Raw genomic sequence first — 11,136 nt, 5'->3', positions numbered from 1 at the left:
GTGTGTGTGTGTGTGTGTGTGTGTGTGTGTGTGTGTGTGTGTGTGTGATGCCTTGAGGTTAGCAGCTGGATTGTGTCTACTACTGTATCCCCAGAGTCCAGGAGAGCACTCAGGGGTAGGGGTGTCTGCCTGGGCTCCCTGGGCCTGGGGAGAACTAGAAAGACCAGTCTGGTTGGCATAGAGACATGTTTAGTGAAGGAGAAAAGGAGGGCTCCTGACGGGAGGTGGTGGAGCAGATGCTATTAGCACGAGGCACTGGGGTGCCCGGCACTGTGAAAAAAGAAAAAGGGAGGATGGGCATGGTAATAGTGCTGCAGCCACACAGTCACAGAACGGAGGGAGCACTGAGTAAAAGCAGGGAGGCGGGGGTTCGAGACTGCCAAGGGTTTGTTCTGCTCGAAGCCGGCGGCATGGCTTACACCTGTCATCCCAACACCTGGGAAACTGAGGCCATTCTGTGTTGTGAGAGTGTGTCTGAAATTATAATAAAAATAAGTAATGAGGTCACTTGGGCTCTGAAGTGCTGGTAAAGTTGTTTCTCTACCCAGAGTGTAAAGTGTATGGGCAAGTTCATCTAGCTTCAGATTTGTAACTTCTCTGTATATTCAACAGGTTTAAAAACAAATAAAAAAAAGGCAAGATTCTTCCAGACAAGGAATGATAGATCAGAGCTGTCGTTTGGGAAGATGCATCTGCCTAAGTACATGAGGACACTGCATCTCCAGTCCTAAATCTGAGATTTCTGGGTACCTAAAATGTTTGGTCCCTCTGCTTCTAACTCCACAGGTCCAGACTGAAGGTATTAAGTGCACTGTATCTCTGAAGAGGAGGGCTAAATTGACATAGATCACAGAAACCAAAAAGCCCAATTGGAGGATGCCCTTCCCAGTGGGAATAATTCGAACCTTCATCAGGCGTGGATGTCAGAACACCCCCGAGACAGAACAACAGGCCAGCTGTCTTCATCTAGCCCTTCCTTCCCTCTCCTCTTCACAGAGGACTGGGTAAAAGCTTCCAGAGCAAAGCTGAGCAAAGCTCACCCTGGCATTGCTCAAAGAAATTAACAGCAAGCAAACTAGCCCTCATACTTCAAATACCAGCCCAGGGAGAAGCCACAGAGGGCCCAGGAGGAGTTCAGCAAGTTAAGCTGCAGGGCAGCAAAGCCATAGGCTGGGATGCTTGATCTTGGGAGGAGGGAAAAGGAAGGCTTTGGGGCTGCATGGATAGTGCAGAGCTGGGCCCAGAGACCCCTCCTCTTCCTGGAAACTTCCTAGACAAACAGAGACACAGGGTCACCGGCACTCCACCCCCATTCGCCACCCAGTGTTCTAACCCTGTGTTTGTGAATGATGCCAATGTAGATATAACTCTGGGTCCTCACTGTTTGTTTTCAAATTTTCTGCCAGAACTATGCCCAACTTGTACTTCAAGCTCCCAGACCTGGAGTCATGCCAGTCCTTATTTCCCCTTAGAATAAAAGAGAAAAATATATTCTGCACATCTGACACTGGCAGAGGACTCTGCTATTTATTTATCTATTTATCTATCTATCTATCTATTTATTTATTTATCTATCTATCTATTTATTTATTTAATTATTTAATTTTTTATTTATTTTAAGGCAGGTTCTCAGTCTGTAGCCCTGGCTGGTTTGGACCTCACTATGTAGACCAGATGGGCCTTGAACCTTCAACCACAGCGATCCACTTTCTCTGCCTTCTGAGTGCTGGGGTTAAAAGCGTGCACATAATATCTGCACTGGCCATAATCAATTCTGCCTTTCGCAGAGACAAGATCTCAGTGTTCACTAACTCTTTCCCCACCTGCTATGGGAATCTGAAGCTCCTTGGAGAAATGGCAAAAATATGAAGACTAGTGAGATCCAAGGAAAAGCAAAAGAGGCCTGGGAAAATGGCGCTTGAATCCAGGGCATCACACATCTAAGCCAGCGCTCTACCCCTAGGCGTCCAGTGTGCACCTGTGCACATCTTCCAGTGGGAAGAACAGGGGTGTCTTCCTTGTCAGAGACTTGAGGAATGGACATCCCATCTTTGAACTGAACTTGTCTCATTTGCAAAAATGGAAACACTAGAAGCCACCTTCTATTTGTTTTTTCTTTTTGGGGTGGGGTGGGACATTTCAAGACAGAATTTTTCTGTGTAGCCATGGCTGTCCTGGAACTCATTCTGTAGACCAGGCTGGCCTCAAACTCATATAGATTTGCCTGCCTCTGCCTCTTAAGTGCATAAGCACTCCCCAGCTTCCCTACTTCTTTCTAAGATTTATTTTCATTTAATGTGCAGGAGTGTTGTTTTGTTTTGTTTTGTTTTGTTTTTTGCATGTATGTAGGTGTACTACATGCATGTCAGATGCCTGTGTAGGGCAGAAGAAATTGTCAGATTCCCTAGAACAGGCTGTTAGCCACCATGTAGGTACTGGGAACTGAACCCAGGTTCTGTGTAAGAGCAGCAAGTGGGCTAAACTGCTAAGCCATCCCTCCAGACACTCAAGATGGCTTTCTAAAAATGATAATGGGCTGGGCATGCTGGTGTGCCTTTAATCCCAGCTCTTGGGAGGCAGAGATAGGCTTTTCTCTGTGAGTTTGAAGCCAGGAGGGTCTTCATAGTGAGTTCCAAACCAGCCAAGACTACATAATTAAACTGTCTCAGAATCATCATCATCATCTCTCTTTTATAGAGTTACTGAAAGGATCATCAAAATGTTACCAAGATGCCATCACAGGATAACTGCTATGGAGACACACATGGTACCAGCATTTGAAACATTGGACCAGTAACATAAATCAAGGACTGACAATACCATCACAATCAGTTTGATGACTGCTGATGCATGGAAACACAACAGTGCCCAGAAGACAATACCAGTGTTCTTTTAACCATGCTGACTTAGATGTGGCCAAACAGAATTTGAGCTAGCCCTCTTCTTCATCCATGTTGTTACATGGTTCTTTCCTTCAGTTCTTTGCTTGTTAACCCCATTAGATTTTTGAGACAGAGTCTCACTATGTAACCTTGGCTGGAACTCACTCTGTAGACCAGACTGGCCTCAAATTCACAGAGATTCACCTGTCTCTGCCTCCCATGCGCTGGAGTTAAAGGTGCGCCCCACACCCACTTCCTTAAATCCAGTGCCTTCACCACACGGCCATTCTGGAGTCTGAGAGTCTTCTCTTCAGATGGAATGCCTTGAAGAAACCTATCCTAGGACATACTAAGAAATGAAAGCTTTATGTGTTTTTTTATTGATTTTGGCTTTTTGAGAGAAGTCATCAGACTGGCCTTGAACTCACAAATCCTCCTGCCTCTGCCTCTCAAATGGTGGGACCATGAGATTACCTTTAAACTCGGAAAATAATATTCTTTTGCCTCAATATCTTTCTTTCTTTTCTGTCTTTCTGTTTTCAGAAATCCTCCTAATGCAGTCCAGGCCTTAAACTTGTGATCCTCCTGCCTCAGCACGTAAAGTGTTCGATTTACAGCCTTGAGCCCTTATCCCATGGATTTCTGTCATTTATGTACAGTGTTCTCAGGCAGGCAAGGGCCAAGAGTCTGCACTGTTGGGACACTCTTCTTCTTAGGGTGAGAACAGCGCTCTACACTGTTCCCAATGCCACAGCCCATCTCCCGGTGTTATTCCATACATGTGTTTATCTGTACAGCTGAAGTAATTGAACCCTGTATTTTAAAGGATGTAGAGTGCCAAGAGTTACGAGAGTTTGAGTCTTAGGTGTTTTAACTTTTAACAGGTCTGAAACAAGTTGGACTGCTGCATTTGTGTAGTTCTAACATCTTGGAAGGTGCAGGCAGAGTGATCATCACAAGGTCAAGGCTAACCTATGCTACATAATGAGTTTGAGTTTGAGGCACCCTTGGCTATATGATCCTGTCTTAAAAAAAAAAAAAATCAAAGGAAAAGGGAACAGTTTTGCTGTTGTTTTTGTTAGAGCCAGCTCAGGCTGGCCTCAAACTGAACATTCTTCCTGAGTGTGGCTATTAGAGAGTGTCTAAAGAAAGAAGAGGGCACACATATTAACCTAGTCATCTGTTCCCAGGGCTAGCCTGTCAAACCACCTACCTGAAGAAGCCGCTAATGAGCAACGACACCTCTTTGTGGGTCCTCAAGTACTTTTCATTTTCGATCCGAGTCTGGATCTAAAAAGCAGCAACCAAGAGTCAAGGATTTGGGGAAACAGATCCAGGATTCAACCCAGAAAGGAGGTGTGAAGTGGCTGGGGCAAACCAGGTCTTTTGCTGGAGTGCTTGAAAGCCGAAAGGCAGCCTTCAGGCTTTCTTGTGGGACAGCCTCATTTCTTTTCTCTTCAGGTAGAGTTTCATATTGCAAGTTGCCTGGGCTGGCCTGCAATTTGCTGAAGCTGGCCTTGAACTCTTCATCCTCTTGCCTCTAACTAGGGTGTGCTGGTTTATGCGCATGGGGTAGGGGCGAGAGAGGATCGGAACCCATCAGTTAGTGCATGCTAAGCAAGCACTCCACCAGCTGATCTATGTCCCCTGTCATTTCTCTGGTCAGAAACTCTATTTGGTTTGTCTTGCACTTTCAAATGCCTGGTGTGTTTTGGGCTCAGGGGCGCTCCACCTAGTCCTCTGGCACTCATCTGGCCTCTCGTCCCTCCTATCCTCTCCCAGGGCCCTCCTCCCTGTCCGAGGGACCTCGGTCCTGGGGATCTTCACTTTGATCGAGACAGGTTTTAGGAGATGGTCCCGACTCACGCACCTTGAAATCTCGCAACTGCTTCAGCTGCTCCTGGCTCAGCGTTCCCGGCTCCGGTCCCACTGGCTGTCCCTGTACCGCTTGCTGTCCCCGTACCGCTTGCTGTCGGCGTACCGTCTCCATCTAGCTGCAGTCGGTTGTCTAGGCGACGGGCCGCGAAGTAACGAAGCCCTGCCCCACTTCACCGGCTGCCTCTGGCCCCGCCCCTCTAAAAGACTAATCCTTTCCAGCAGGGTAGGCAGAATCCCACTGAGGGAAGCAAAGTCCAGGCCACTCTGCAGATAATGAACTTGGATTTGGGGTCTCCAGAGGATCCTCTCACCCAGGCTTAAAGACTGACTTCTGAGCTGAATTGTGTATGAATTTCTTCTTGACACCGCTCGACCTCAAAACGTGCATTTACTTAGCTAGAGCAAACCATGGAAGAGTTTCCTAGCGCAGGGCCTTCCGGAATACAGCTCCCAATTTGGGCAGACGCTGTGCCTACCGAAGAAATCCAGGCTTTTTTTCCTTCCACTGGCCCAGAAGCCAAGCATCCCATCTGTTCTGTAGACAGACACTAGATACTGAAGTACCGAGTTCCTAAATATGAAAGCACCTCGGAGCGTGGTGGGAGCCAAGCTCTTCAAAGACAGGAACATTCTCAAAAATACTGAACCTGGCCAGCACTCTGGCAGAATTTCCCTTCTTGGAATGACTTTCTCTAGTAGATTAATTTTCTCTTCACCCTCACTCCTCATACATTGTAAATTATCTCTCTCACTCTCAACTGAATATGGAAGGAGAAAGGGAAGTAACTGGCTGCAAGATTTGTTCTTCTAGTATCTAATTAAGAAGGGAAAGTGAAACATAAAGCCACAGTTCTCAAAATAGCTGCCTGGAAAGGGCAGGAGCCGTCTGTCAACACGCACGAGCGTGCACACGCACACACGCACACACACACACACACACACACACACACACTCACACACACGCCAGCTTTCCCTGCACACAGATATGGTGCCCAGCAGAGACCTTCTGAGAGACAAGAGACAAAATCCCAAAAGAGTTTGAGACTCATGAACAATTGCTCCACCCCCACCCTTGACCCAAGCAAAGACACAGCATGAGAAACAAGCTAAATGTTAGGCCATGGAGGGATCTATGTGTGATTCCGCAGCCTCTACCTTTCTGTCTCCTTCCTGGAGACACAACAGCAGACAGCCTTAACAATCCCAAGACCAGAAGCAGATGAATCAGTCAGTGGCTATGAACCTCTTCCCAGGAGCCCATCTTGGTTAGCAATCATTTGGGTTGTTTATATCTGTTTTTTAGGAGACAGAGTTAATAGTAAGAGCAGAGGTTTCCCAAGGGTGATAGCTCCCATTGGAGGGGGGAGGCTGAGAAAAAATCCATAGACTTGTAGCTAGTGCGGCTGGCACCGTCTCTCAATTCTTGAACACTTGAGACATGGCTGTGTTAGATATGCCAGAAATTTAAACTACACTCTGGATCTTGAAGACTTAACAGAAGAAAAGGATGTAAGCGATCTAAATTACTTCATATGCACTGCATGCTGAAATGTTTTTAATATAGTATGTTAAATAAAATGTTTGTGGGCGTATGGGTACTGTGCACACGTGTGTGGAAACAACAGGGCATCATCCAGTGTTATGGAATCACAATCTTACCTTCCACTGAACCTAGAGCTCACTGGCTGGCTAGGCCAAACGAGAAGGCCCAGAGATGCAGGAATTCATTCCTCACCTCCCCAGTGAGGATAGCACAGACTCAACACTCTAGCCAACATTTTATGTGGGTACTAAGGATTTGAACTCAGATCTTCATGCTTGTGTAACAAGTGCTTTACCACTGAGCCATTGCCCTAGTCCTATAAAAATGATTTATAAACAAAACAAGGTCTCACTGTAGCCCTGGCTGGCCTGGAACTCACTGTGTAGACCAGGCTAGTCACAAACTCAGAGATTTGCCTATGTCTGCTTCCCAGGTACTGGGATTAAAGGCGTGTGCCACTACACCTAGCTCCATAAATTATTTTTTTAAATAAAATTATTTTTAAGAGCAATTTCACAAGGTGGACACAATACAATGGCTCATTCCAGTAACCTTGAGTGCTTTGCTTGGGAAGTGGAGACTGGGAGGTCAGGAGTTCATCGTAGGCTACACAGTGGGTTCCAGGCCAGCTTTCGATGCAGGAGAGACCCTGTCTCAACTAAACAAACAGATCATTCTTTCCTTTTAAAGATGTATTCATTTTATTATGTATACAATGTTCTGCCTGCATGTACACTTGCAGGCCAGAAAAAGGGCACCAAATTTCATTATAGATGGTTGTGAGCCACCATGTGGTTGCTGGGAATTGAACTCAGAAGCTCTGGAAGAGCAAGCAGTGCTCTTAACCTCTGAGCCATCTCTCCAGCCCCCACAAATAGATAATTCTTAAAAATTCAGTCAACAAGCCAGGTGTGGTGGCACACACTCTTAATCATAGCACTCCAGAGGCAGAGGCAGGAAGGTCTCTGTGAGTTTGAAGCCAGCCTGGTTTATGTAGAGTACCAAGACATCCAGGGCGACATAGTAATACCCTGCCTGAAATAAATAAGTAAATAAATAAACAACTAGTCAGGAAACAAACTAGCAAATGGGTCAGTGGATAAAACAGGTGCTACATAAGCCTGAAGACCCGAGTTTGGTCAGAACCCACATAAAGGTTGAAGGAATTAGAGGATCCACTCTTGAAAGCTGTTCTTCAGACATGCACTGTGGCAGAAACTATCTGCAGCTGGCAAAATCGCGCCTTGCTAGAGCCTGAGCAAATCATAGTCAGGTGCTGGGAAGTAGCCCCATAGCCCTACACCTGGGATTAAAACAAGAACAAATTTTTATAATAATTCTGTGTTTTTTAAAGAAACCAAAAATTCCAAAATTGTCACTCCACACATGTAAATGTAAATCAATAAATGTAACTTAAAATTTTTTTAGGGTTAACAGGGACTATCTCTGACATGAACTCGGTTGCTGACTCTTTGACACCACCCCCAAAGGGGGAGCAGCCTTACCAGGCCACAAAAGAGGATGCACCAGCCAGTTCTGATGAGACCTGATAGGCTATGGTCAGATGGAAGGGGAGGAGGACCTCCCCTATCAGTGGACTTGGGGAGAGGCATGGGAGGAGATGAGGAAGGGAGAGTGGGGTTGGGAGGAAATGAGGGAGGGAGCTACAGCTGGGATACAAAGTGAATAAACTGTAATTAATATAAAAAATAAAAATTTAACTAAAAAATTTTTAAAGGAGGGCTGGAGAGATGGATCAGAGGTTAAGAGCACTGCTTGCTCTTCCAGAGCTTCTGAGTTCAATTCCCTGAAACCACATGGTGGCTCACAACCATCTATAATGAAATTTGGTGCCCTCTTCTGGCATGCAGGCGCACATGCAGGCACACGTGCAGGCTAAATACTGTACATCTAACAAATCTTTAAAAAGAAATTTAAAGGAGAAAAATGACTGCACAAAGTTGTCTTCTTCTAACCTCTACATGCAAGCCATGGCACACCCATCCCTCCACAATAAAATAATAATGGTGTTGATAATAATGACAATTTAAAATCAGTAGGCTTTACGGGGCGGGGGGGGGGGGAATCTTGTTAAGTCAGGGCCTCTCTGAGTAGCTCTGGCTGTCACGGCACTTGCTTTGTAGAACAGAGCAACCTGGAACTCTAGAGATCCACCTGCCTCTGCCTTTCAAGAGCAGGAATTAAAGGCATGTGCCACTACTCTTGCCCCATTAAAAAAAAAAAAAAAGAAGAAGAAGAAAAGAAAAAGATTTATTTTCTTATGTATATAGGGGTTTTGCCTGCATGTAGGTTTTGGCGCCATGTGCATACATTGCTGTGAAGGCCAGAAGAGGACATCAGATTGCCTGGACCTGGAGTTACACATGATATACGTGCTGGGAAGTTAAACCTGGGTCCTCAGAAAAAGCAGCCAGTGGTCTTAACTGCTGCGCTATCTCTTCAGCACCCTAAAGTCAGTAGTCTTTTAATACATGGCAGCTTGACTTGGGCTGAGCAGGCGCGGGAAAGAGCGCACTCATGGCTGGTGGGCAGAGAAAATCTCCTGGGTAATTCAGGCCAGAAGCTTCATCTCCTCAGAGAGAAGCTCCTGGTGATGGGCTCCAGAGTCACAGGGTTTCTTTTACCTCAGGCTGAAAGAACTTCAGAGATGTGCCCACAGCCAATCAGCTAGGAGACTCTCCCTCTACCCTCTACCCTCTCTCAGACTGACTGAACTGACTGGGAACTAAGCTAAGGACTGAAGATTCTTTGTTGTCCGAAGCTACTGCCTGGGAGGAGAAGCGAGGAGGGTTCATTGAAATTCATCTTTGTAGATGTTTAATATTTCAATTAATATGATTATGCCCAAGCCTGAATGAGAAGCAAGGCGGCAGGTCTGCTGAGAAGACACAGGGTAATGAGATCAGTGGGTCCATCCATGGGGTCCCCCATGTTCACAGGGCGTGATCTGTTTATCGTCTCCATAAATGTCAACATCGGATTGGAAGGCAAGAAAGGAGAAGCAGGGGTGGGGCAGGTGAATGGAAAGTTACTGTGGAGAATTATAGCTTTCCACTTCCTGGTCCCCTGGCAGTGCCGTGGCATCTCCTGGCCACTTGTCAAGAAGTCTCCTGTTACCTCACCCTTTCCACCCATTTTAGGGCAACCCCATTGGGAGGACCTGGGCATCTGTATGATGAAGTGTAATCAAGTCTCTACACATACATTTAGTCAAATACACATACCTGACAGAACGTTCTTTCAGGCCACAGGAACCCAGAGTAAGGAAGGTGAAGGCGGGCACCAGGAAAGAGGCTGTGGAAGGAAGCACCGAGACTTACCAGCACTTCAGTGAGTACAGAGGAAAGGGGGCCAGGTTCACATCACTCCATTCCCACAAGGAATGCTGGGTGTGGGAGTTCAGCACCTGAACTCAGAACCCACACTGCCCAGGCTGGAATCTCAGCGGGCTAGTTATTTGACCACCGTGTCTTGGTTTCTTCATATCATGTAGGGTGCTGTATTTAACAAAGCCTAACACATTTGGAACAGTCCCTACGACGCGGCAGTTATTTCAGCTCCAGGAGAGAAACCTGCTCTGCTGTGATAACTCAGGAATGAAGGCCTCCGGGATGTGTCCGGGAGTCTCAGAGACACCACTCTAGATCAACAGGTCCACTTTGAGTGGAAGAAGGGAATAATGGGAAAGCAGGGTGTTCTACAGAGGGGCCAAGAGCACGGATGAGCTACCACTGAGAGCTGATGCCAACAGATGCTCCCTGTGCCGAGCAGGTGTGGTGCGCCAGCACAGAGGGCCAACCTTCCTCTACACCATGGAACATATGATCAGGCTTAGAAATATAATTGTTTGGGGGGGATGATAGTCCCTAAATGTTCTTTTGCTTTTTTTTTCTCTCTCTCTCTCATCTGACTCTGAGTTCCTCCCAAGGAACCTAATTGAAGGAAGCAAAAGAAGGAGCAACAGGGTACTCTGCCCTCAAGGGGAGCCTGGCAGATGTGCTTGTTTCCACAGAAGGAACTCGGAATTCTTCCCGTGATGGGTTCTTTGCATGAAGTGTTTGTTAAGCACCTACTATGCATGAGCAAGATGCACGCTAGACACTGTGAACAGTAGAATGCTGTGTCTTGATCTTCAAGGATTGTTCAATGAGAGCTGTCACCAGCTGGCGCCTCCTGCCCGTGGTACACTTATACACTCAGACCTCCCAGAGAGAAAAAAGGGGGTGTCTGAAAATGGCAGGCTGCTACCGTTTCCCCTGCTTCCTTTTCTGGAAGTGTGCAGTCCTCACTCACCTCCACTGGCTCTCTCCTTCTTCACACTCCTTTGCATTTTTCCTCTCTGCCTTACTTTTGCTCTCCCTGCCCCCAAGACCCTGTGACCACTTCCTTCCTCATCTACACCCATCTCCCTACCCCTCAACCCGCCTGCCTGCTCTCTCTTGTTTCTTCCTTGTTTCCTTCCTTGGGTCCTCATTCTCAGGATCCCCAAACGTCAGGCTCACCTCTCCTCCCCACCCCCAGCTTCCATCTCCTGTGTCTTTGCTTCCTTTCCAGCACCGGGGACAGCTCCAGCCCCCGGAACAATGGACCCCACCTTAGGGCTCCTCTATAAATTCTCCAGTCTTGCCCAAGTCCTGATTGGGGAGTAAGATGGGGGAAGGGCTGTTATCAAGACCAGCTGCTCTTCTGGGGCTGAAAGGGAGTCAGGAAGGATAGAGATAGAAAGAGGGCGTGGCTCTTGCCAGGGTTGTGCGTCTCTCTCCAGAGTAGAGAATTTGTACTCTACCCCTGAGACTGACATCACCGATGTCA

The 11,136-nt window shown here is 46.9% G+C and overlaps 1 protein-coding gene across 4 annotated transcripts in view; it reads right to left on the bottom strand.

The window, feature by feature from the left end:
* The window catches only part of Riiad1 (regulatory subunit of type II PKA R-subunit domain containing 1), a 23,154-nt gene extending 12,340 nt beyond the window's left edge, over positions 1 to 10,814 (bottom strand). For 2 of the 4 annotated variants that reach the window (XM_055609103.1, XM_055609102.1), the window contains exons 1-2: positions 10,618 to 10,814; positions 9,549 to 9,618 (exon numbers count right to left, since the gene is read on the bottom strand). In XM_055609103.1, coding sequence (XP_055465078.1) covers positions 9,549 to 9,618; positions 10,618 to 10,798 — 251 coding nt within the window. In that variant the 5' untranslated portion in view covers positions 10,799 to 10,814. Of the gene's footprint in view, positions 1 to 4,095; positions 4,173 to 4,752; positions 5,473 to 9,548; positions 9,619 to 10,617 lie in introns of those variants that run through there. The other 2 variants (XM_055609105.1, XM_055609104.1) reach the window with 2 other exon arrangements.
* Between the last annotated feature and the right edge of the window lie 322 nt (positions 10,815 to 11,136).

The sequence above is a fragment of the Psammomys obesus genome, unplaced genomic scaffold (genome assembly GCF_907164565.1).
Source record: "Psammomys obesus unplaced genomic scaffold, mPsaObe1.curated_primary_1811, whole genome shotgun sequence".
NCBI lineage: Eukaryota > Metazoa > Chordata > Mammalia > Rodentia > Muridae > Psammomys > Psammomys obesus.
The sequence above is the reverse complement of the archived record's forward strand: the minus strand, read 5'-3'. Positions and strand labels throughout refer to the sequence as shown.